Genomic DNA, 27121 nt, shown 5'->3' with positions numbered 1-27121 from the left:
TGGACAGTTTTTCCGGGGATGAAACTTTATCAAAGCATGCATGCCTTAACATGAAAACTTGCTGTTTCGACCAATGACAGGGCTTAAATGCACAAAGCCAATTGGGACCCGCATATTTTTTTCGTGTAATATGGACTGCAATGCGAACGTCTGGAGTGTGGTAACCAGATACTATAACTCAGTGCAAGGACTGTTATAAGTGTTTGGCAACAAATACAGACTGAATCATATGGCTGTTGCACCCTGGAATTGTCCTCATACCACTTGCAGCGTAGCGTGCAGTTTTTGTTAAACATTGAACTGCCAGGCACGCCGACTCTCTCCGCTTGCACTTTCTGACTTACAAAGCACTTCTCTTTCTGCTGTCAAAATCATTGGCACTCAAAGGCTCGGCGACTCATTTCCTGGCGCACTTTGTTCACTGCACAAATTAATTAATTAAGCCTCTCACTGACTGTATAACCTCTTTGTTATAATCTCTGCAACACTAACTAAATGGGTTTTTCAACAGATCACACGGCAAGCAGAAAAAAAACCTACTCGAGTTAAAGCATATTGGCCACGAGGAGTACTCAACACAGATGCAAAGCAGGGAATCTGCAAATACAATCCAAGCAGTAATGAAATTAGTTGAAATTGCATGTGATCTCTACCTCGACAGGTCGATGGCTGCACTGGCACTGTAGGACTTTCAGAAACAGCTCAATGTCAGCATTGCAGGGCCAACCACAGTGCAATAGCGCATAGCACATTTTGAACAATCAAAATAAATCTTGTTAACGTAGGTTTGGCAATATGCACAAATGTGGCCCTGTGACCGAGCATACGACAAATGTGAACAGATGTGTGTCTACAGAAACCTATAGCTGAGTATTGTAGAAAGTTCAAACAAGGATCTACATTCAAGCAAACAAATTTAGAAATGCAGCAAATGCAAAGAAGGTGAAGGAATTCTAGGAAGCAATCTACATTTATGACAAATACATTCTCATAGACCCGCAATCGCCTTCATCCAGTAGGCAAATAATGTTCACTGCAGGCAGTCACAGGTAAATAAACACAGCAGATGCATGTGCATTGATGACATATGCTTCTAGAGGCTTCGAGAATGTCTCACACAAGCTGGTACAGCTTACTTAGGAAGCGCGAGTTAACAACTGTTCGACACCAATAGAGTCAAGTTGTTGAGCACCTCGACGACAGCAGTGTAGTGAAAGCAACAATAAATATGGAATCATGTGCTTATTCAAATAGTACAGTTTCTATCCCGATTGTCATGACTTAGGGAGAACTTCGCGAACGCTGCATTTTACCAATAGCCATGGCAACCATGATAATGAACTTAATATTGCAAGCATTTGTCTAAAATGCAACTTCACTGCACGCTGCTAAGCAAAAATTAAATTGTAATCACAGCAGTTTACTGACAATGCTTCTCATTTTTAACCACGATTCACTATTATGGAAAATTCTGTATTTACAGTTCGGATCCAGAACCAATGTGTTCATATTAATAAGGCACAATTGTATATGGGCTACTTGCTTTGAGAAGCTTAAGCATCTGCTGTGGTCTTTTTTGGCATCAGATAAAATGAAATGCTCATGAGAAAGACCTGCACCAGTGGGCCCATATTAGAGACTTCTGCATTGTGAAACACCGGTGAATGAGTTGTGACTGGGTTTTGTTCGTACATAAGTGTTCCTGATCTGGTAATATGTTACAACCCAAACTTAACACTGATGCTTTGGCTCAGATCATGATCACATGCAGCTGAAGATGGATTAATTTAATTTGTTACGCAAATATTTACTACAGGTATGGGCCTGCGCAGCCAACAGGAAATAAAAAAAAGACTCTCCATGTGTGAGAGCTGCTATGCACACCCAAGTTTTCACACACATTTCACAGTGCTGCCGGCATACCATTGTAATCCGACCACTCCTAGTCGCAAATTGCACTTTATGGAGCACAATGCCGCAGAATGCTGGCGAAGCTTCTGTAGACCCAGCAGAAAACATCCAACGGCTGTGCAGCCGAGGTCGTTTCGCATACGCAAAACAAATTTCAGAATGGTCTCGTCGCACTCACGGCGGTTGTCTAACACAGTACACACGAACTACGATCGATATCGGTGATGGATACGCCGCAGCACGACAACTTGTGCTCGCGATCACTGTAACCGCTTCAACGAATGCGACTCGCTGCAGAGCTTGAAGTTGATAAGTTCATTTCGTCACGTCGCACTCACGGCATTTCTCAAACAGTACACACGCGTGCACCCGAACCAGGATCTACTCTACAGCTTTAATTTTGTTTCAGCACTCGAAAACTAGGTGTGCGTAGTAAGCTTTTTAGACGTAATTATACTTGCAGGCGATATCACTGACCGACGCAAAAGCACTCGTTCCGATTGCAATCACTTTCGCTACACTGACGCTTGTCACTGCGCTGTGAAGCTTGCGTATGCACAGGAAATTCACCTTGGGGAGCTGCTTCTCGCTGCTGTTCTTGAAGATTGTCACGCGAATAAAGAACACTTGAAACTATCACAAACGGCTCCAAATACACACATCGCGAAAACCGGCACTATTACGTCTGGCGTAGACAGCGTAGGTTTGTAGGCCGCTCGGTCAACTCAGTGTAGACGGTGACAAAACAACTTGTGGGAAACTGCCACTTGCCGCTGTTGCACACGGTGAAACTTGAAGTCGCTGTCGACACTCGTAATAGTCACACGCGGCCAATATTATGTGTTTCTCGGCACAGCTACCACCTACTAGGCCTGGTTTTTCACACCGCTTCGCGGGCGGCCATTTTGCTGAGGAGGCGCCGCCTGGCGCTGGTGTGGTGCGCTGCTACGTCACGGGACAGCAGCCAACAGCGTGTTGCGACCATCCGCTCTTGCGGAAAAAAGTTGAATTTGAAACAACTTGTGCGCACAGGCGGATGCGTTCATGCGCCCCATTGTACGGCCCTTGCGCAGCCCTTGCGCACTGTCGCAACGACGCGTGCGCATGCGGAAGGAAAGCGATCCTACAGCGCCCTTAAGTCTACGCGTGTTCGAGGCGACGCTTGCGGTGGAGGCCGCCAGTCGCTCGACCCTGAACGCAGCCAGGGAAGTGCAGCTTTTCGCTTCCGACCTGGGTGAACCAGAGCTAAACCACCGGCAATTTTTTAACGTGGTCTCACATCACACACCGCCGCGGTGGCTGAGTGGTTATGGCGCTCGGCTGCCGGCCCGAAAGACGCGGGTTCGAGCCCGGCCGCGGCGGTCGAATTTCGATGGAGGCGAAATTCTAGAGGCCCGTGTGATGTGCGATGTCAGTGCACGTAAAAGAACCCCAGGTGGTCGATATTTCCGGAGCCCTCCAATACGGCGTACCTCATAGCCTGAGTCGCTTTGGGACGTTAAATCCCCCAAAAACCCATAAACCAATCACATCACACAGCAAACACGCGCCTTTTGCGTTTCGCCTGTATCGAAACAAGGCTGCCGCGGTCGTAAGAAATACGCATATGTGGTGCTGGAGGTCGGGGAAGAAGAGTGAGAGGCGCTCTCTGGCAGCATGCCAGCCGGGCGTGGCGCCTACCTACTGTTTTGGTGCCAATATGTGCAATGATGCGTCTTCTCGGACAAACATTTCGAGCTTCGTGAATAAACGAAATGTGTCGCTCCGGTCGCTCACTCAAGCCTTTTTATTATACACGCTACATAGATGACATATTACTAATAAGAGAGAGCATGGCGATCCTGAACTTCTTTCTTTCATCGCTTGTTTTAATGACGCACATAATTCAAAATCATTTTCGCACGCTTACTCAACTGGTCATATTAACTTTCTGGACGTGACAGTACTCCTAAGTAATGGCAAACCAGTCACGACGCTCTACAAGAAACCCACTGACAGACACAAGTACCTTCACTTCCATAGTAGGCACGTAAAGCACTGCAAGACTAGTATTCAATAAGGCCAAGCACTCAGCTACAAACGCATCTGCTCTGACCAATCTGATTTCAACCATAACTGCCTGGCCCTGAAAAACGCATTAACACAACAAAAGTACCCCGCTTCGGTAATCGACGACGCGTTTGCACGTGCAAACCAGCATGACTGAAGAGCGCTCTTGGACACATCCTATCGCCCTGACTTAGGTCAGCCAAACCAACTTGGTACTGACTCATTCAGCTTCTATTCCTAACGTCACCGGCATTCTTTGCAAGCATCATAACTTCATCGGACAAAGCCTACGCCTTAAACTGATATTCTCATACCCGCCCGGAGTAGTCTATAGACGGTCAAAAAATCTATGTTAGCTTCTTCAAGAATTTCACACCATGTCTCGGAAGGCTGCCGCCCATGTAATAAGCCAAGATCCAGAATCTGAGCACATAAGATTACCTCACTAACAGTTACCAGTACCGCTTCGAATTATCAGATCAGAATTAATGGCACTGTTTGCTGCGACATTTCAAACGTAATCTATCTGTTGGAATGCTCTGTGTTGTATAGGGCAAACCGAAACTTCCTTCTGTTTGCGCTTCAACAACCACAAGGCTCACTGCACTTCTCTCCCCAACCTTCCGCTATCTAAACGCGTCAGAATTCCCGGTCACTCATTCGACAAATTAAGATCTACAGTTTTACAATGAGGTTTAAAGGACACATCATGATAGAGAAACCCGTGAGTCATATCTCATTTACAAATTTGATACTGTTTCTGCTGGTTTAAACGGAAGTCATGGTGTACGATCTTGTCTGACCCGCTAACAATTTTGCTGACCACATGTGTGCGCCAAGTTTTCAATTAACGCTTTTTTTTGTATCTGTCATTGTCATTCCTGATTGCATCCACGCAGCCACATGCTTTCTGTACTTTGTTCCTAGTCGTGATAATTTTTTTATATTTTGAGAGTTGCTGGCCTAACAGCCTCCTGCCAACACCGACATTGTTCACTCTGACGAAGGCCGGACCCCGGCCAAACCGTTATAAATAAAGTGCTTTTCGCCAGTACCCTCTTCTGTGTGTGTGTGTGTGTGTGTGTGTGTGTGTGTGTGTGTGTGTGTGTGTGTGTGTGTGTGTGTGTGTGTGTGTGTGTGTGTGTGTGTGGGTGTGGGTGTGTGTGTGTGTGTGTGTGTGTGTGTGTGTGTGTGTGTGTGTGTGTGTGTGTGTGTGTGTGTGTGTGTGTGTGTGTGTGTGTGTGTGTGTGTGTGTGTGTGTGTGTGTGTGTGTGTGTGTGTGTGTGTGTGTGTGTGTGTGTGTGTGTGTGTGTTATTATTCCTGCTGGCATAAAAAAGATAGGATTCAGGAACTTGACTAGAGTTCCCATATGAACGTTGCATTTGAGGCACCACCGGTTCCTTTGAACCCTCAACGCCATTTGACTGTGAAGAAAGCCAGGGTACCGTGGTGAACACGTCCCCTGACCAGATAACTCTTGGCAATCTCATATGACGCAAACAGATGCCATTCTCATCCCAGTTCAATTTTTTTAGCCGTCGCGGTGGCTTATTGACTGTCTCGTCCGGCTGCTGACCCGACAGGCGGCGGTTCGATCCCGGCCACGGAGATCGTATTTCGATGGAGGCGAAACGCTACAGGCCCTTGTACTGCGCGATGTCAGTGCACGTGAAAAGAACCCTAGGTGGTTGAAATTATCCTGGGCCCTCTACTAAGGCGCCTCTCATAGCTCGCCCACTGTATTCGAAGAGAGGTACTCAAACAGGACATGCTTGATAATGCAACATTACATAATGCAACATTATGCAACATTACATAATGCAACATTTGCATTATGCATAAGCAACATTACATAATGCAACATTACATGTTGCATTATGTAATGGTTACAGCTCAACGGTGACTATGAGTACACGTGAGATGCTCGGAAAAACTGGTCAGTGTTCCTTGAGGCAGTGAAAATTTTTATAGTCACCTTACTCATGTGGCCGTGAAAGATCAAAAGCGCAGCGGTCTTCTGCGGTGCAGCGCCATCCAAGAGCAAGTGTCGCTGCTTTTGCATTAAAAAGAAAAGAATCTTGAAAAATAAAGAGCGAAGTCGATTATAGGTGTAAAAGCGCACATCAACAACGTCTTTCAAGGAACGTAATTTGTCGCTTTCTTTGAGCCTTGTGCTAAAGGTCAACATTGAACGAAAACTTAACAAAACTGCGATATCACCAATGTGAACTACGGTTATCCCTTAGCGAAAAAAGACTGTGCTAAAAATGCATTTCGAATTCAGTGTACTAGTTTCGTATTAATTTTGCATTTTTGTCCCTGTGCTTTAAATGCCATACGAATGCTTTCTAAGTATGCTAGCAGTACTATTTTGAACATTCTTACAAATGCATGAAAAATGCATTTTCTGCCCACTGTGTCTATTTATTAAACATTAAAAATATACTGAGAATACGCAATAAATACATTAAAAATATACTAGAAATACACATTAAATACCTTAAAAATATAGAAAAGATATACAATTAATACATAAAAGATATGCTAAATATATAAAATAAATACATTAAAAGCGTACTAAAATATGCATTAAACACATTACACTAAATTAAAAATACAATAAAACTATACAAATAATACATTAAAATATGTAGAAGGGAAGTTTATTGAAATTCCAAAACCAAATCTACACAATCAAAACCCGTCTGTACATGAGCTCGACGAGTGTAGCAGGGTAATCGCCTAAACATCGGGTGATCACAGAAAAGGTACACAGTACCTATTTGACATTAGTAAGTTCTGTTAAAATGGTGCGGCACTGTACAGAAGATTCAGCCCTCCGCGAGTAAACTGAGAGGGGGGGGGGGGGGGGACACTGCCAGGGCTACCCCTCATGACGGCTACAAACAAACAAACCACAATCTAATTGCAGAAGTCAGAAAAGAGGTGTGGGGGGGGGGGGGGGGGCGGTCCAGCTATAGCATGTCGGCATAGCATGTCGGCCCTCCCGTACGACAAACAAACGGGTGTGTCACAGTGTCGCAGAAACAGCGCCTCCCCATCCGCTGCAAGCCGGTCAGACAGGTATTGCCAGATGAGGAGAATAATAATAATTGGTTTTGAGGGGAAAGGAAATGGGACATTATCTGTCTCATATATCGTTGGACACCTGAACCGCGCCGTAAGGGAAGGGTAAAGGAGGGAGTGAAAGAAAAGAGGAAGAGAGAGGTGCCGTAGTGGAGGGCTCCGGAATAATTTCGACCACCTGGGGATCTTTAACGTGCACTGACATCGCACAGCACACGGGCGCCTTAGCGTTTTTCCTCCATAAAAACGCAGCCGCAGCGGTCGGGTTCGAACCCGGGAATTCCGGATCAGTAGTCGAGCGCCCTAACCACTGAGCCACCGCGGCGGGGCATGATGAGGAGACGCAGAGTCCGTAACGCTGGGTACATTGCTACATTAAAAATATATTCACTTCGGCTCGGCTTACATAAGGTGTGCTATTCTGATTCACCGGATAATACTGATCAATCTTGTCAACAGCAGAAGTAATTACTGAACTGGTTATAAACATCAGGAGACAAAAATTATCGTGGGACAGGAAAAAAGACTGCAAAATAAAATGCCCCGGCCCGTAAAGCATCAGGAGAAAGACAATGCCAGAGAAACCGCGTTGGCATCAAGAAGTCTATGCCAATGCAAGATGGCGAGACGGGACCTGAACGTGAAAGATATCGCCACGCAGGATATGCCGACGGATGGTTATGTGAGCAAACAGGAACTGCGCTGACAAACGTACTGCTGCTGCTGCTGCTGCTGTTGCTGCTGACAGGAAGAAAAGGAAAGTGCACGGACCTGCCTCCTGGCTCAAGCCGAGCCACGCTCGCTGCCGCGTGCTGAAAGTACGAGAGTTTAAGGATATGGGAGCAAAGACAGAAAGAAAAGGCGCGCGCTAATATGCCCCGGGCCGATCCCGGTGGAAGTGCAATACCGGGCCGACCCGTGCCAGAGTGCTTGAAGCACTCCGCCATATTCCTAAAATATGGTTTAGGGCATGTTCAGATAAGAACGGTAATCGAGGTCCCATGACCATTTTTTGTTTTCAATTAAATTTTTATATGTGATGGGTAAATGTGTCCACACAAAGGAATGAACCTTAGTTTTGCAAGGAACTTCATGGTTTTCTCGGAAAAAAATTGTATGTCACAAGAGGTGGAGTATGTCGTTTTTGCCACTTCCGAAAGTTGCAAGTTTGGAGCATCACTGCATGCACAATAAGTTGTTTTCGCGCATAAGTATTTTTTCAGCACTTTATTACAACTTGTACTATACGCGTAATATAAAAAACGTTTTCTTGCTGTGTCAGTCTTCTGAGTAAAAAATCGCAAACTTCGCTTCCGGAGCTGTGCGGTGCCAAAAAGGCACTTTTCAGGGCAGCCTTAGGGCAAGATGCGTAAAGATCTCCCGACTGAATCTTTTTCTCTGTATTTTTCAGCTACTTTTAATCACTTCAGGCAAGTTTTGTAGCTGTACACTTGACCTATATTTTTCAATATGGCCTCAAAATTGGCAGAAGTTCAAAAACTTCAAAAAAGTGACAACTTTGACTTGAATTTAAAAAAAAAACATCATCATCGAATTTTATTAAAAAATGCCCTAATAATACTCAATACTCGATAATTTTAAAACACCAAAAAAGTGTTGCATTATTTTGTTTTAAAGTATAAAAATAAATGCAAAACTGAGTTCATGTTTTTGTTACCTAGAATTGCTTATTACTGCCTCTTAGAAATAGTAACTGTCAGAAATTTGATTTAGCACTCACTGAACGTGGTTACATTTCAATTACCACAATATGCGAACCATCCTGAATGTTTGTACAGCTTCTACTCGCTTGTTAGCGGCGTTCTTAATGCGTCAAAATGGGAATAAATTCGTTATTTCACCTGATGAACTGACTGCTGGCGGTCAAACGTTTTTTTTTGTATTCTCTAATTTATCATCGTAAGGTACATTGGTATGTAATCGATTTTTTAAAAATATTAGATAATTTGTGGGTTCCTAGAAAAAATTGTATATATAAAAATTTATATTAATGTATTTCTGAAGCCGACGTTTCCGTACCTGCATCTGTTTACCTCTGTGTTCAAAGGTTCTACAGGGCAATGTCAGGAGACAGAACGTCGTCTTCTGAGAGGAACAATTTATCTGCGAGATTTTTAATCAGGAGGAGTTTTAATAGGAACGCAATTTACAAATGGGATGCCGCTTTATATGCAGATCGCAATTCAGAAAATCGTAACAAGAAATTAACGACAGCAGTTGAAGTCGGTATGCGCACAGTATATTGTCCAGCACGAAGCACAAACCAGATCACACTCTCTTCCATTCCGAAGCAGCGGTGGAGGCCACGTAGGATGCACTGCCTTCATTTGTTTGAACGTACTTCCACATATGGAGCGTCTGAACTCCAGGCACTTTCTTTGCCATTTTCCATTCTTCCTTCTTCGTTTCGCGAAAGTCTGCAAGCTCCCTCTGTGGGAGCTCCAGAATGGTGATGTTCTTTAGCGTTCCTTTAATTGCGTCTACGAAGCCGCTGGCTGTTTGTATGGACTCACTTGCAGGCTTCCGCAAGTTGTGGTGTGATGCTCGATGTTTGACAAGCCCACCAACGCCGTCGCAAGCATTTTCGCCGTGTCCAGTGGCCGAAAACATCCATTTCGTCTCTCGACATTCACTGCGTTGTAGCTCATGAAACTGATATTCTTGAAGTGAGCGGGAGCCCCGTCGCTCACATATGTTATCTTGGTGTAGATTGGCGCGTTGTCTTCGAGGTGTGCTTTGATTTTTGACAGAGCCAAGCATGCATGAGCTGAATCATGAGACATATCGCCGGAAATTACGGCGTAGTTCCGAGTCGATTTTCTTGACGTGACAACGCAGGTAAACACGGTCACCTGCTTTTTCTGCCAATGGTAAGCTTGTACTGCGTCTGGAAGCACAACTGTCCAGTTTTCGGCGAAATCAAAATGCAAAACAATTGCACCTCTCTTGCAGCTGTGTTTTTCTTCATGTATTGCTCTTGCTTGCACAGATCTAATATAGTTGTGGGGAATCCATTTCATGGTCATTCTTAGACATTCTCTCATAAATGATGAAGCGGTCAGAGTCTTTTTAACGAGCTCACCGTATTCCCATGAAGCAATCAACACCTCGTCCTCGCTGCTCATTTCAAAATTTTCCGAAGTGAAAATGCCATCTTGTGGACAGTGCTCACAATTCCTAAGGAAACACGACGCAGTAGGTTCCTGGCATACGCAGAGGCTCTGCATATCTTCGGGAGAAAGCGACCTTCCGGACGCGTTCTGCAGTCCCACGAGGCACAAATGAAAGTTTGCACAGCACACACAAACACACACTTGCCACTGTGGCGAGCATTTCACCCACTTAGGACGCAAGGATATGAATTTTGTGAGGCCAACCTGGGAGGCAGGGTGAGCTTGCTTGTAGAGGCGGAATGCTTCTCGCAAGGACCGCGTCATGAAGCGTTTAGGTATCCATTCTTTCTCTCCTTCCTTCTCGATTCTCACAACATCCTTTTTGTTCGGAGTCTGTCTAGACCAATCGAGTTCATCCATGGTGTAATATTCTAAAACGGTGGTAATGTCTTCCTGTTGTAGTTTACATCTTGTATATCTCTCCTGTGTTGACCATACGCCTTCCTCATCCACCATCTTCTTCGATTTTTGGATAACGTACCTCGTTGCCTCTGGAATAACTTCCTGCACATATGTCACGGTTAGGTTGCGTGGTAGCAGTGTCAGCAGCTGGCAACGCTCTTGAAAGAACGTGCACCTATTGTAGGCAGCATGTAGGTTGTCCTCCCAACTGCTGCATTGCGTACACTTTTCTTCTGACGCACGCGAAGTCTCTGGTACATTATATGCTGCCTGTATCCCCGATCGTATTTTCGTCACCATAGCTCTTGCCACCTCTTCCTGCTTTCGCTTTGCATAGGAAAGTCTGAGGCGTTTTTTTTAGAGCGCTCGGTGGCTTTAGGGGCGAGATTTCGGAGGTAAGGCTGACACTTGAATTTAAATTTTCTACGATTTCTTCCCCAGGGCGTAATTCTTCTAATGTTTCGGTTGACTCTGCCTGCATATTATCTAGGTCTTCCTTGAACCGACGGTAACAATTCTGACAGATGAAGTCACTTTCTCGTACTCGGAGAGCTTCTTCGGGAAGTAGGACTTTTTTGAGAGCAGCGACATTGAGTGTCTTTACACTGCGAAAATTACGTCCTTTTTCAATTCTCTGTTTGTGCCTTTTTGAGTAGTCGGCACAAAACGTTCGCCGCGGAAATCTCTTCATGAATGCAAAAGCTCACCGCTTCCGGAGATTATCGCGAGACAGAAGAGCAGGTGACGGATGCAGGGCCCAGAGCTGCTTTTCCAAAAAGAGGAGATGGACAGATGAATGGATTTTTAACACAGGCTGCCCACCGTCGACACTGATGTTCTTTCGGTCTGGCGTACGAGCTGAGACTGATATACCAAGTATGCTTGTCGAGGGAGCGCTCCAGCGCAGAGAAAACACGTGAGTACAGAAAACGACCCCACCGGGTCTACCAGGCCTGGAAAACGACACACAAAATTCGAGATCCGAACAACATCCGCTCACAAGGGTTATCTCGGTCGAAGGTCGAAGGCTGAGGCATAACTGCTAGGCGTTCGGTGCGTTGCGATGAAAAGATGATAGCGGCGGCTAAAGCCTCGGTGCGGCGGCGGCACACATGATGCTGTGAATTTCAGGGTCGCGCCGGGCGTTATATAGCTATAGGAGCGGCTGCAAAGCGCGGTTCATCCCTGGAGCGGCGGTAGCAGTTAAAGTCACCTTGAAAGTGCGACGGATGCATTAATTGTTTGCATAAACTACTCCTACACACACGTCACTCCAAAATAACGTGTTGGAATATGCTTACAGTAATTTAGGTCCCACCGTTAGAACAGTACGAAAGCGAATAGGAGCTTTAGACCTTTGATTGTAATAGAAAAAAATGCTTACAAATTACACTTATGAACTCAGCAACTGTAGCGTTTAAAATTTACTTACAAAATACCAATACTAAAACCAGCTTCTGACGATTGCGCATTCTAAGAGGGAATACTGAGCAGTCGTAGGGATTGAAATCATTAAGTCCGTTTTGTATTTATTTCCATACTCTAAAACAATATAATGCAATACTTTTTTAAAGCCTTAGAATTATGAAATGTTGAGTATTATTAGGGCAAATTTTAATAAAATTCGATGATGATGTTTTTTTTTAAATTCAAGTCAATGTTGTCACTTTTTTGACGTTTTTGAACATCTGCCAATTTTGAGGCCATATTGAAAAACATAGGTCAAGTGTAGAGCTACAAAACTTGCCTGAAGTGATTAAAAGTAGCTGAAAATTACAGAGAAAAAGATTCAGCCGGGAGACCTTTACGCATCTTGCCCTAAGGCTGCCCTGAAAAGTGCCTTTTTGGCACCGCACAGCTCCGGAAGCGAAATTTGCGATTTTTTACTCAGAAGATTGACAGAGAAAGAAAACGTTTTTTTATTTCTTCGTATAGTACAAGTTGTAATAAAGTACTGAAAAAATAATTATGCGCGAAAACAACTTATTGTGCATGCAGTGATGCTCCAAACTTGCAACTTTGAGAAGTGGCAAAAACGACATTCTCCACCTCTTGTGACATACGATTTTTTTCCGAGAAAACTACAAAGTTCCCTGCAAAACTAAGGTTCATTCCTTTGTGTGGACACATTTACCCATCACATATAAAAATATAATTGAAAACAAAAAATGGTCATGGGACCTCGATTACCGTTCTTATCTGAACATGCCCTTTAATATCTTGGGTCCAAGGACCCGCAGCAGATGTTAAATGAGGTATCAGGTATTTCTGACAAACGTAATACTTGGCTTGGCTTAAATATACCCCCCCCCCCCTCCTTGAGAGGAGACACATTACCCTGCCCGGTGAGGCGCTTTTTGCGCAAGGACTGTGGGCCCCTAAATTGTCGCATAAGCGTCGGAGTGGTCGCGTTCGAATCTTCTGTCTACCTAAAACAGAATTGTTAGTCTTAACTTGCGTCAGGCATCGGTCAGGAGTCCAACTGTGAACCTACAAAAACATGGACGTCTATGGGAGCCGGTAGGCCTTGAAAGTCGGGGTCCTTTTCGCTGGCATGCTCGGGCCCGGAGGCGTGCATGGCGCCATTGCTGTTATAATGCTATCACGCTGTCCACACAAAATTGAAATAAGTGGTGATTACCCTTCTGCTAGAAGTTAACATAAACGAATGGACGTAAAGAGAGAGTTTTCACTGTTCCCGGAAACGTGATTTCGAGCACTAGGTTGTTGCACGGCAGCTTGAAGTGTGCTGCAAATATGCTGACGCGGACTATACCGATTTGTTAGAGTTGAAGTATACTACGCACGAATTAATGTCGTACTTATGAAAGTACACTTTAAATGCATTGCCAACATGCCATTTCCCGAAACATGATTTCGAGCACTAACTGTTCAACGGCATCTTGAAGTGTGCTGCAAATACGTTTACGCGGACAACTGATTCGTTAGAACTGAAGTGTACTTTGGACGAATCAATGTCGTATTTGCGAAAGTACACTTTCAGTATATTGCCAACATGCAAAGATCATATCCCGAAACGCGATTTCAAGCACTAGATTGTTCTATGGCAGCTAAAAGTGTGCTTCAAATATGTTTAAAATGACTGCCTGTTTGTTAAAATTGAAGTATAGTTGAGACGAATTAATTTCATATTTACGGATGTACACTTTTAATATACTGACAAGATGTTAAAACCGCATTCATATTTGTTCACCTGTTTGAAATGTGCTGTAAACATGCTTTAATTGACGTATACTTCGAATGCATTAATTTCATATTTACGAAAGTACACATTTAATATATTGACAAGATGCTAAAACCGCATTCATATTTGTTCACGTGTTTGAAACGTGCTCGAAACATGCTTTAAGTGACGTATACTTTGAATGCAAAAATTTCATATTTACGAAAGTACACTTTTAATATATTGACGAGATGCTAAAACCGTATTCATATTTTTTCACGTGTTTGAAACGTGCTGTAAACATGCTTAAGTGACGTATACTTCGAATGCATTAATTTCGTATTTAGGAAAGTACACTTTTAATATACTGACAAGATGCTAAAACCGCATTCATATTTTTTCCCGTATTTGAAACGTGCTCGAAGCATGTTTTAATTGACGTATTTTTGGCCAATTTTAAGAATATATTTGGAATGCCAAGAATAAAATTTCAGAAACCTATTTCTGGCATATTTTAGTGCATTCATGAATACAAATTATGTTTAAAATGCATTATAAATATCCAGAAGTATATTCCAAACGTATTAGTTTTCGTTAGGGGGATGCACGACTAATAATTCCACAGGCACACTCTTTGATTGCAAAGCACTCGAGATTCCTGTAGTTATCAGCACAAAAATAATGATAAAACCTTAGAGGCACTAGAGGTCATGGTACAATAAAGTTCTGAGTAAAGGGTCTTAAATAAATTCTCAAACAATGACGCAGTTAGTGTAAGCATCAATACATAACTTTTTAGGTTAGCACGGTTTCCAAGTGCGTGTCCCAGTGAGCATAGTAATGGGACAAAATACCGCCACAACACGAGACAACGTCAGTCATTTACGTCAAAAGGATATCAACTGCTTCCACACCGTGAACCACTTAACACGCGCCGCGCAGTTTTGTCATTGAAATAAGAAGAAGGAAAAGTTGCGGTAGTGAATGCCCCCGTACGCAACTTGAGTACCGTTACGCATCCAGAAAAAACGTGACGGCGCCTTCGTTTTCCTGTTACCGGAGGCGTGGGAGCGTCTCCGAAGGTGGATTCCCACATTGCCCTTATATACCCTCGTGGTGTTTCGATCAAAGGAAAGCGGCAGTCTGGTTTCGCCCACCACACACCGTTCCCAAAGAAGCGCTCGAGAACAAGGCAAAGCGCGGCACCATACAGATTCAGTCGATACTTACCAACTGATCTAGGCGGAGACTCCTTCGCCAGGACCAGCGAGGCGGGGATCCTGACTGGTTTAATTCAATCGCCCTGCCACTGTTCACAGCGAGTGTAGTCTGCGGGACAATTCTTCGCGACTAATCGGTGAGAACGCTACATTCTTGTATAGAAAAACTGAGTGGATAAGAATTCGATGTTCAACAGCACTTGCAATAATAGTTTTGAGACTTTGGCATTTATGTTCAACAGCACTTGCATTAACAGTTTTCGCACATTTGTGTTTGCTCAACCGCTGCTGCAAGTATTGAAAATCACTAGCAAAAAGGTGTCACCAAAAGTTTTAATCATGACTTTTAAATGAAGCGTGTGTACACGATTGTTGCGAGTGTATCTAGACCTCAGCTAGTCTGCCGTGCTGTGGATGATTCATTGCGTTCAGAAATTTTCTTTTTTTTCTGGCAGCTACTCCTTGGCGTTCTTCATCAACGCGTCCAACAGGCTGCCGTTCTGGACGTGGCGAAATTTTAAGTCGGGGAGTCGCCGCGAAAGATTCTGGCGCTGCGTCGCAATTCTACAGGAATTTGTTTGGCGTCGTCTGGTATTAGCACCCCCAAAAAAATTTCTTTTTCGGAAAAACAGCACTTAAAAGTGATTTATTCTCTGATCTTCTTACTTTGCTCTTATCCATGTAAGCAGAATGCTGCTTCTTTACGGCCATCTTATGGTTTTGGCAAATTTTATGTTTGTTACTCGTGACATTATCTTCGGATGATTCCACTTGCTTAGTCTAATAGTCATGGACCAGAATAAAAATAATAATATTGTTATAACGAGCTCTTTCGGTTATGCGGAATGACAACCTATTTCAGTTTGCGGGTATTCTCTTTTTTCTTTCGTTTAGAACAGGGTTGATGAAAAGGATATTTTCGCATATTTAAATTAGATAAGGTTTAATATTACACTTCATTTTTTGCAACTATACGGCTCTAAATGCAAAGTCATATGAGCACGGAAGGTGCAAAAGGCATTTTTCTTAAGACTGTCCAACCGGTGGTTCGAACCTTGTGCGCACAAGACGACAAAAACAGTGTATACTTGAGCATGAATGAAAAAAAAAAATAGCACTAGCGTTCAATTCTCTCTTCGATGGGCTCCTGCAACTCCATTTCAATGTCATTATTAATCTATGACCTTCACTTTGTACCTCTGTTTTCATTGCAGTCGTGGTTGACACTGCTTCACTCAGCGACATGGAAAAGGACATTAAAATTGTTGCAAAGACAGAGATCGGAGAAACACTGGAAGTCCGAGAGAAGTCCTTGGCTGAGCTGAGGGAAGCACTGCGAGGTAGGGGCTTCGTTAAATGCCCTCTCTAGATGCTGTTGGCCTTATAAGCTGTTTCTGTCGTAAAAATCGCGCGGAACTGTACTAGTTGAAGAATATCAATGAAATTAAAATACTAGTTTATATTGAGAAATTTCTTTCGTTGGTTGGGAGAGAAAAAGCTCTTTGCTTTTGCTTAACTTGTCTCTGTTTAAGACAACTAAATCTTTCGCTACCGGCGTGAAATGGACCGCGATCGATGAAATGAAAATTACAACAGCAAATGAAATCATTTCATTTTGTGCAAGTTAATTAACTTCCTGGTTGGTACTTCCAAAGCAAGACTACTACTGGAATAAAGTAATAAGAGGCCATATTTGTATTTATTCTCCAGCGAGTATTAATTCGTGTTCACCCTGGCGCGTTTGAACTGTTCTATTTGCCTTTGATTTCATGGTGCTTGTACACTCAATATGCACGAATTGCAGCGATTTCTTATTGGTTTGATTTATAACCGCGGCCTTGATAACATGTGCGAAGCGATATGGACAGTCAATTCCAAGGGGTAAATTTGCGCTACCTTTTGGCATCATCGCACGAAATGATCTGTTATTGAATTCAAATACATGCCAGAGGATTCACTTCATACCTTTACTGAACGTCACTTGCTGCGGACATCACTTTCACAATGATAAAATAAGATTATAGTATTTTACAGCGCGAAATTCCTTGCGTTCCCTTCGGCTATTCTTCGAGCATGACATCAACTATCTATTTAGGTGACTAATTTCGATACCAAAAGTTCGCGAGAACTTTCATTTCTTTTTATTTAAAAATAATAACCTCTACACGTCACTCTCTCCAGGGCAAACAGTGCTGTCATCTTTGGATGTTCTTACCAAAGACTTTCGTATACTTTTTATGCTCAATGAGAATGTTACCCATCTGTAATTGTGGCTTAAGGGTGATTTGCGCCTGCAGAGGGGATGACCTCTCTACACTGTGCCACCTGCTGCGATGTGTTGCATGCAAATTTGGAGCAGATGTTGCTGACGGAGTTGGGGTACAGTGCTTCACAGGCTAAGAAGGCGATATGTCTGGATATTTCTTATATGTACCTTATTCGGGCGTCATATGTCAAATGACTGTTCTTTTTTCTTTTCGTATCTTTTCTGCAGAAGAGGCGGGGCTACAAATTCCTGACGATGACGCCGTCCTCATTATGTTCCTTCGCTCGAGCAAGTTCAAGGTGCCAGAAACGCTCGCAAAAATAAAGAAATACGTACGGGCGCGTAGCAGAATTTCGGAATATTTCGACAACTTGACTCCGTCCAACATCCCTTACCAGACCGTCTTCAACGAGCACAAGCTTATTAAGTATGCAAAAGAAAGAGATCCCCAAGGGCGAGCCGTTGGATACTTTAACTTTGGTAAGCGCACTGCTTCTGTTTTCTTTTAATCCGTGTGGGGTCTGTCAGTGAAGACTGTAAACTGGCAAATAAAAATAAATATTTCAATGCTGGCAAATTTGCAGGCATGAAAGAGCACGTGAACGTTAGAGAATCAGGGTACAATGAAGAGTTAAAAACAAGAGACACAGTCAGCAATCACAGGGAGAGTTAGAGAACAGACATAATATATACGCATTTTCTCTTACCGCATATCTTCTCGTTGTATTAGCTAGACTATGTTCTTTTTTTCTTTATCTGTCTTCGTACATTTCAATCTTTCTTGTTGAAGTCATAGTTTTTGTTGTATCGCTCCACCGTATAGAATATGACCCTGTCATGTTGCTGCGCAGAATACGACACTGCATAGAACTTCAGCATCGCAAATCAAGGGCAAAAAAATTTACTGCATGCAAGCCTTAAACCCTGAAGCGGTATTGTACAGCTTTTCTTGTATAATCTTATGATGTATCACTGTGACATAGTAGTACGTATATAAAAGTGGCTCTTTCCAGTCGGTCCGCCTTGCAACGCATTCAGATAATTTCACAGAAAAGTGTTCATGTTCGTTCAGTGTTGTCTTCTTGAACGGTATTTGTATTCTGTGGTTTTTCACTTGCTGTGCAGCGAATGATGATATTTTTTACATGGCGGTAATTAAATCAGATTGGATGCTTTCTTCGCCGCGCTTACAGAACTATATAGTTATTTTAAATTAAAAAATCTCAGAGACAAATGTTCAGTTCCAGAACTAATCTTTGCATCACAAAATCTACACCCTGAGAGTAGGTGACTAAAACTTCTTTCCCAGAATGCATCGTTAGAGAATATTTGTAGTGCAGGGAAGAATCTACACTAGTTAATTATTATGCGGTAGATGAGCTCAAATGATTCCGAGTGACAACAAAGCGTTACTTCCACGGCGATTCAACGGCACCTCAAAGCAACATTGTGCCAAGGCTTCCCTACTATAACCGCCCGACGCATTCTTCCGGCGCATCTAAAACAGAATGCAATCCAATTTAAGCAGCCATGTTTCATGCACAACATTGCCTGTGACGCTCCGCCTAAGCAGTTGAGCATGCCATTGTTTAAAATGTAGCGATCGGAAACACGATCCAGCAGCGATCCAAGGGGCCTGTGCTCCTTGACAGTTCGAGAAAATGTTTAAAATTTCAGCGGCTGTCTTCTAGCATACCTGTTTATTCAGTGAGTGTGCCTTAAGTTATAGAAGTTGGCGCACTATAGCTCGCGAGATTTGTTAATCCTTACGGCTCCTAATAAAATAAGCTTCACGTACCCTCCTCTCTAAATTAGCCACTGAAGTATATAACGTACTGAGTGTTGTGCGGAATTTCTCCTGCTAGGCATGAGTTCAGAGCAGGATGCAGAGTAGAATGCAGTTTTAATTGACAGTTTCAGCTTGTTATGTTATTTTTTGCCCCGTTAAGCTCGTCTATGTTTGCATAGAGCCAGTTCCCTCTGACTGTTCTGATTTGTATTAACGAACCAACAATTGAATAGAAAGAGTGGTACCACCTGTGACCATAATTCCGTGCTCAAAAATTTCTAATTTAAGAAGGGCCTACGAAGCGTACAGTCGAAGCGATGCATGTTTTTGAATTATGAATGCGCATTTAGCGCAGACTCTGCTCGAGTATACCAATTCGTGCAAAGATCTGAATGCTTCCTGGGCACGATAGCTTTATGCTGTGAAAAAATGCTAGCCTTTGAGTCAGCAATTTAATTCGAATAATAGATTTCAAGAATGTGGATCGTGTTTTATTTATGTTGAAACAAACCGACCTCATGAGTATAATTCAATTGTTTGCTATGTGTCAAGGAAAAATAGAATTCAGAAATTTAATTACTGAGAAGTCATTTTAGTTAGAGCGCATGTCGGTCATAAGGCGACCAGGTGCTTCGCAATATCAAGCGACCAAAAACAAAAACCCTATGCTCTCATCCGAATTAAGACAAAGCTACAGGAAGAAGTTTTTGAAAGAATTTCAAAACGTAGCCTGCATGGGAATGCGACAAGAAGCCACTTTTCTTATTTCTGCAGGCGCCTGGAATACTAGCATTTGCTCCATGGATGATCTTTCGAGGTGCGTAATTCTGGCAGTCGAATCCGTCCTGCAAGAAGATGAGGTGCAGGTGCGAGGAGGCGTGGCTGTCATTGATCTAAAAGGATTCAGCCCTCGACACCTGGCGCAGCTGACGCCGAAGTTTGCCAGAAGAGTAATACATCTTTCGCAGGCAAGTGAACTATTGGTAGTATGGAATAAGGACAGGACGTCTTCTTCTTCCGCCAGTCCAGAAAGACACACAAAGTGCAATATAAAACTAGGCAAAACAGATTATTCCTCGTGAACACTACCGACGTTCTTTTCTACGCGGAAAGATGGCTGCGTTGCTGAGAAAACGGCAAATGAAAGCCGCAAAATCGTTCAAGGTTCAAAGCGCGTGCGAAAAATGAAGTGCCGCGTGACGTCTTTGCAACCAGACCATTCCGAGGTGCCACATCCAACTTCCAAAGACCAGAAACTTGGCCACAAGTCGAAAAACCAAAGCCAACAAATATATGGTCACCGAAGCGACGTGCAAGTGCAGGCCGTCTCTGCCCCCCCCCTCCCCCTCCTCCCTATTCCGATGGGAGCTCTCCACTTCATCGCGAACGTCAGCGCCTCCTTGCAAGTTCCATGCGTGTGCAAGAAACTACATGAATTTATGAGGGAAGCTGCAGACTGCCCTCATCAACGCATGTATACATCGGGGACGATAACGCGAGCGCGCGCCCTTCGGTGCGCTGTGTGCCGTCGGGAAGTGTACTTGCATTCTTCGAGGGATCCTCGAAAGCGTGCGAGAAGTAGCCGCCGCGCTCTTGCGTATTCATTCAAAACAACATGCAAGTAAAAAAATTAGCGCGCATTTCCCACCAAACGCCGCACTGAGCTGACGAGTATGGCGTGTTTGTTGGCCATCTACTCAGCAAGTATGATCGCTGACAACCCTTGGGATGGACCCTGGTGGGGTCCTTGCGTCTAATACGTTCGTTAATTATTTCCTGTGGGTTGCAAACAGAAAATTAATCAGGGTACGTTGCTGCCAGCTGCTGTCTTCCGCCTGCCAGCTATAGCTGTCGGTAAGGGATGCACACGTACTGCTGACGAACATGCATCAGCTGGTTGAACGTTTTTCTTGGCGAAAAACCCTGCCTTGCATGCTAGATCCTCATATACTGCTTGCATGATGACCCGCGCTTGAAAAATCTTTCCTTCGATGCGACAAACGAAAGGGGATGGTGCATAAATGGAGTACTTCTCACATATTTTTCAGCACTTCTGAGAGCATGTTCGCTTTTGCACTAAGTAGAAAGCATGGATGACCACGTGATCACATAGCACTTCGCACTTCGACGACGTGAATGCATGCGCGCGTCTGCATGAGCGCGTGATATAAATAAAAAAGAAACACTTCGCCATTTGATAACACCCGCAGCCTGCACAAAGTAGTCAGTCCGGCGGATGAACTGAGAATGAAACCACTTCGCCAGCCACGTAAGCGAGTACATACCGCATGAATGCCGTTGAAAGCTTGCGGTTCTGAACTTGCTGAGTACATACAACGGCTGCACGTAGCCTGAGTTCGCAGAATGCGCCTGAGTTCGCAGAATGCGGGGCGACGGCTTAAGCGTTCGTGTTTGCGACTAAGCTTTTTCCCCGTCGTCTGTTTTGCACTTTCTTTTAATTACGGCACACTTCGCATTGTCGGCTATGTTTGCGGCTCTTCTTTCCTCGTATTTTGACGGTAATTGCCCATCGAGACGGCGAAATACTGTTCGCTCATGTATACTTGACTCGCCGCCTTTGAAAGAATCTTCCAGTGGCGGCATCACGTGCTCCTCACCTTTAAACAATTTTCTGGCTTATAAAAGCGTTGTCAGTGCACGTAAAAGAACCACAGGTGATCGAATATTTCCGGAGCCCTTCACTACGGCGTCCCTCATAGCCTGAGTCACTTTGCGACGCTAAAGACCCATAAAGCAAACCTAAACCATCAGTTTCCCCTTTTAGTATCCTTTTAAACAACGCTGTCAGATGTAAATGTTGAGTATAAAGCATCTGCTCATCGCCTGGTGAAGTATGCACCATAGCATTCATTTTATTTCATCTGTAATATTTTATAGCAAATATCAAAAGCACAACGAGTAGCCACAAATATTTATCGTAAACAATACAGAATGAACGCTGAACTTTATAAAGGTTCCTCTGCATAGCCTGCAATTTTGAGCTTTAATTGGCAGTTATTTTTGTCGGGCATAAGAAATTACAGCCAACATAACTATGCGGCTGACAATGCATCCCAGGGTTGTGAAGTAAAGCTAAGTTCGCGCAATATGCATGCAAGATGGTATCTCTTATAGCTTGTGTTGGTTCTGTCCCACGCGATTTCTTTTTTCTGTGGTCTTGGCGATGCTGGTAAGAGTAGACCAGGCCAGTCGTTTATTCAGCCGAAATATAAGTAAGGAAATATTTTATTGACTTTAACATCACGGCATTAGTAATTCATTGTGTGAAAGTTTTCACCAAGAAAAAAACAGGCATAGAGAGACGTCATGCGGTGGAAAGTACCAGGTTCAGATGGGCCCGTGCGCTTGCAAGGCGCCATATCGCCATATCAATACACGGAACTAAAAGGCGCAGTTTCTTTTTCAGAAAAAAAGTTGGTGCAAAATCTGAAGAAAGGTGCGCCGGTGATTTTCGTGACGTAATTTCTTAAAAGAACTGGTTTATAAGTTAGTCTGTGCTCGTATAGATCTTGCCTATGCTCTTGTTTATATGGATCTTACCTAGGACTTACTTACCCCTGCTGATCTTCCATACAGTTTGCACGACAACGACTGGCAGTAAGTTATGGAAACAGCATCATCTGACAGTTCATCTTGAACTGTCTTCCTCCTTCCTTGAGCGTCCCTCAGTATTCTGGACTGAGATAAGAAATCGATTTATTTATTTATTTATTTATTTATTTATTTATTTATTTATTTATTTATTTATTTATTTATTTATTTATCAAATACTGCGGACCAATAATTTCCCGCCCCATTCTTGTTGGCTATCATACATGCTTTTACTGTCACTGGTGCCCCTAATAGCTAGGCAGTGCGGGAAAGGAAAAATCATGCAATGTTAGACCATAATACTTTGGTTTATGGTTTATGGGGGTTTAACGTCCCAAAGCGACTCGGGCTATGAGGGACGCCGTAGTGAAGGGCTCCGGAAATTTTGACCACCTGGGGTTCTTTAACGTGCACTGACATCGCACAGTACACGTGCGTCTAGGATTTCGCCTCCATCAAAATTCGACTGCCGCGGCCGGGATCGAACCCGCGTCTTTCGGGTCAGCAGCCGAGCGCCATAACCACTGAGCCACCGCGGCGGCTACTTAAAGCATAATACTGCTTACGCGGTTCATTTCATCAGATCTTCCTCGCGTCTTTCAATTTATTTATTTTTTGTGTGTGTTTCAGGACACCATGCCAATACGAATCAAGGGGCTCTACTTTATAAATTGCCCGCCTTTGACGGAGTCCCTTTACAACCTAGTAAAATCCTTCCTGTCAAAGAAGCTGCAGGAGAGGGTAAGTTTAAACAGTGTCTCAGCGCACCCAGTGCTGGCTAGTAAACCTTCGCCGAGTAAGATTGTGCTGGAGTAGGCAAATCGGCACATGTTAAAATCTTCACCTGCAGCTGGACGCGAAACAAGAACCGGAGCGTAGTCAATGCCACGCCTTTGTATTGCGGTGCTCTCCGCCCTATTCTACTTTTTGGGTGCTCTAAAATCTCATGAACAGAAAACCACTAGCTGCTATGAAAGCTTCGCGCTCTAGCCATCACTTACAGCCAGCGCAGAGGGAGTCCCCTAGACTGCGAGGAATAGTTTGCCATAAAGAAGCAATAATCTAAATTTACGGAGCTTTTTTCTTGATGCTGTAAAATACTAGCATATTCCTCTATTTTTCTGGTCTGCAAAACTGGTCTTGCTTGCCACTGCAAAATTCACACTTGCAAAACACACAGGAAAGGCTTCTGACATTGTGCTAAAAGAGTTGGACAAATCAGGTCACAAATCTTTCGCCATTACTCTTTCGTCAACATACGACCGGAGCCCGGCGGCCATTTTTTTTACGCTTTCCTATTTAGTGTGGTTTAGGTTGTTCTCATTTTTTACGGAAACCTGGCTAAACCATTCAAAGATTTATTTTTATCGCGTTTTAAACATCTTTTTTCTTAGAAATGATCGCGGCGTGGAGCCAGTGAAGATGGTCGTTCTTGAAGCCGTCAGTGTGTAGGAAAGCGTATGTTGACTTACCATAGCTTGCTTGCGCTGTAATCTCTCTCAACAAAGCCTGTTTGAGCGAAATCTGTTCATTCTTGAAAGCTTTTGTGTTTTTCTAGTTTCCTCATGCGACGTTAGATTGAAGTTGTTGATTGCAAAAAAAGTGACCGAAATGGCTACACTGAGGTATACATAAGGCTTGAATATTGGCTTACCCATCGGGACTAAGTTTCAATTAGGACATGTGCTGAAAACAAATAAGTCTTATACGAAATCTTTTTTCAGAACTCGGAAGGCGATTTTTTTTTCAATTGGATTATAAAAGCCCATTTCAGACCTTACGTGTGAACCTTGTATCCCAGTCTCTAGCCATAACAAATGCGCTTAAGGGAGGCTAAAGAAACTTTTGCATTGTGAAGCTTCGCAACTATCAATTTTTTTACGTAGTTTCGTTACCGCTGCAGATGAGCCTACAATTTCAACCCAAGCGACGTAAAAGCCACCCGTGTGCATGGTTTTTATGTATATTTATCTGCACGTCTGTTTGTGTCGCATGCATTCTCATGTTTACATGTGCGTTGCTTGCGTGCGTCTGAAAGCAGCAGCTTTTAAAAAAAGAAACCGTTACTGCTTGATCAGGAAAAACAGGGCGAAATAATTGCACTCTTGCAAAACACTAGAACATTATAGTAGAGATGCGTTCCGTGCAAGCCTGCTGTCTTAGGCGCAGCTTAATTGTACAGAATGATTTTTGTCTGCTGGAAATGACAGCATAATTACAAGCCCTCCTAGGTGGTCGAAGGTCGTTATCACAACTTGCTATCATTTTTACTCAGCCATTTCTGCAGAGCCGCCAGAAGCATGAAAATAGTTCGCTGCAGAACGCACTCAAAAAGGAGCGCGTTCAGCGAACACACGGTACAGTGATAATGCGTTGCTTGTATGTCAGCGTAGAAACAAGGTGAATTAAATCCCAGAAGTCTAAGCTCTTATGTGCTGGTTCAAGCATGTGCCAAATTTAAAGTGTTCTTATACCTGATTTCTGAAACATTCTTTTTGATTATGTAGTATTATCTATTTCAGCAACAAAAGGGCAGTTTATTTTGCGGCCGATGCATACATTTCACCTCAGTTTTGCTTGTCCGAGCTTGTGGCATTTCAGTGCACCAATAACGCGCAGATAATTTTTTTTATTTATCAAGGAAGGTCTTCCTGGCAGCACTCGACAATATGATAAAAAAAATTGTAACTTCCTGAGCGCATGTATGGCTTCGGTGCGTGTTTACTTTCCTATTGTAATCGACATTTATCCTGATAGACTTCTTATGTAGTCGCGAGAAGCGTCAGGGAAGCTTCACAAGTAAATCGGTAAGCGCAGCAAATGACGCTACATTTCTCAGCCCGACCACGGCATAACATCCGCAGCAAATTGTTACTTGTTATATTTTTATCTGTCGAAACTACAGAAATTTGGATGACATCTTACATACCAACCTTGCTTAAGCTCAGCAAGAAACACGGAAGATTTAAGCCGACTACTGTTATATTTTCCCGACGAGACCACCGCAACAAGTGAAATTATTGAATATAGAATACTTCTCCAGCGTATCAGTCCGTAATATCTACCATATTTCTGTTGGTTTGGTCCATTGTAATGTTCAAGCAAAAACGTTTCAATGAACTGAAGCAACAACTACTTAATTAACAAAGAAACTGGCACACGTCTGGTTAAGTGCTTCACCTTCCGCCCCATGAGGGATGTGGCAGCCGAGCACGGCAGACTGCCTTCGTGTTCTCGGTTTCCATCTTAGGCCCTTCAAGGTCGAGAGACGGTACTTAGACATTGGTTGAGAAATAAACTCAGAAGACGCGCTGCTGTTCGTTCAGTGTTGCACAATTGGCGAAGATGCAGTGCGTGAGGTTGAAAGGCGGCTGTCATGCTCTTCGGTACCTTACAATAGGACGCAGACAAGTACTTTGCTTTTGGTACTCATCTTGTGACTTTGACTTCTTACTCTTTCAAGCGGCCACAAAAAGTGATTTTATTTTGTTTTTCTTTCTTTCTGATCGGGCACTTCAGCTCCACTTTATTGGGAGCGACCTATCGCAGATCTGTGGCGTGATTCCTTCCGAACTACTGCCGGAAGATATTGGCGGAACACCGGAAGAATTCGACTTGCAGAGACAAGAAAATGTGCTTCTTGGCAAGGCAAGTTACTTCGAAAAGATGCTGCAATGTAGATACACAGAAATCTGAACGGCTTTCTCTTTCCAGCGTAATAAAAACAATTCAAACAGCATTTTTTTACCCGCATATTGCTAATGACGTCTTAAATGCAAAGCCACATTCGCCAAATATTAGAAATAAGAACACGAACTATGAAGTGAGCCGCCCGTAATACGGAAGCCCTCAGACATTAGCCCATTCCCTCCCCTTGCGTTCTAATCCATGGAAAAAATAAATGAGGTTGCCTGCTCGCAACAAAAGCAAAGCATATTTGATGCAGGGAGCAAGCAAAATACTGACATATGACAAAAAATTGCCGTCTAAAATTCGCAACTCAATCCACAAAAAAGGCCTGTGTAACTGCCTGAACACTGAGGACCACTACGCAAATTCAAAGCATAAGACGTCTTGGGGGCTCTTGCCGATTATTTGAAGGCCAGAACGCAAATGCAATAATTATTTGCACAAAATGCGTCTATAAACCTGGAGATTTCTCTCCATCAAACACGTTTTCTGGAGTTTGAAAAAAATTGCTTGTGGCAACTTGAGTGAACACTGACCTTTCATCCAAGATAGTCTTTTTGAAGAAGCGTTCTGTTTCTGATGAAATAAAAAAAAATGCATTTTAATAACAACACCAAAACTAAGCGACTGAGCCCCGTCATGTGCCAAGGAACTCCCTGCACACATAAAAAGGCTGTGCATACACAAGGAAGCAATTTGAACACATTGCAGCGTGT

The 27121-nt window shown here is 43.4% G+C and overlaps 1 protein-coding gene across 1 annotated transcript; it reads left to right on the top strand.

Annotated features, from left to right (window-relative positions):
* The first annotated feature begins 15061 nt into the window (after positions 1 to 15061).
* Positions 15062 to 26435, top strand: LOC144130351 (retinaldehyde-binding protein 1-like). Its single transcript, XM_077664280.1, has 6 exons — positions 15062 to 15185; positions 16263 to 16388; positions 17543 to 17794; positions 19878 to 20071; positions 23346 to 23456; positions 26235 to 26435. The coding sequence occupies exons 2-6, from the start codon at positions 16292 to 16294 to the stop codon at positions 26409 to 26411; spliced, it is 831 nt and encodes a 276-aa protein (XP_077520406.1). The 5' UTR covers positions 15062 to 15185; positions 16263 to 16291; the 3' UTR covers positions 26412 to 26435.
* The last annotated feature ends 686 nt before the right edge of the window (positions 26436 to 27121 follow it).

Source organism: Amblyomma americanum, chromosome 4 (assembly GCF_052857255.1).
Source record: "Amblyomma americanum isolate KBUSLIRL-KWMA chromosome 4, ASM5285725v1, whole genome shotgun sequence".
Classification (NCBI taxonomy): Eukaryota; Metazoa; Arthropoda; class Arachnida; order Ixodida; family Ixodidae; genus Amblyomma; species Amblyomma americanum.
This window is presented reverse-complemented; position numbering and strand designations above follow the sequence as displayed.

Bases quoted from the DNA above. Each gene is read 5' to 3' on its own strand.
- LOC144130351 (XM_077664280.1), top strand. From the start codon at position 16,292: ATGGAAAAGGACATTAAAATTGTTGCAAAGACAGAGATCGGAGAAACA. The intron at 20,072-23,345 runs GCAAGTGAACTA...TGTGTGTTTCAG, and splicing joins GAGTAATACATCTTTCGCAG to GACACCATGCCAATACGAAT. The intron at 23,457-26,234 runs GTAAGTTTAAAC...CGGGCACTTCAG, and splicing joins CAAAGAAGCTGCAGGAGAGG to CTCCACTTTATTGGGAGCGA.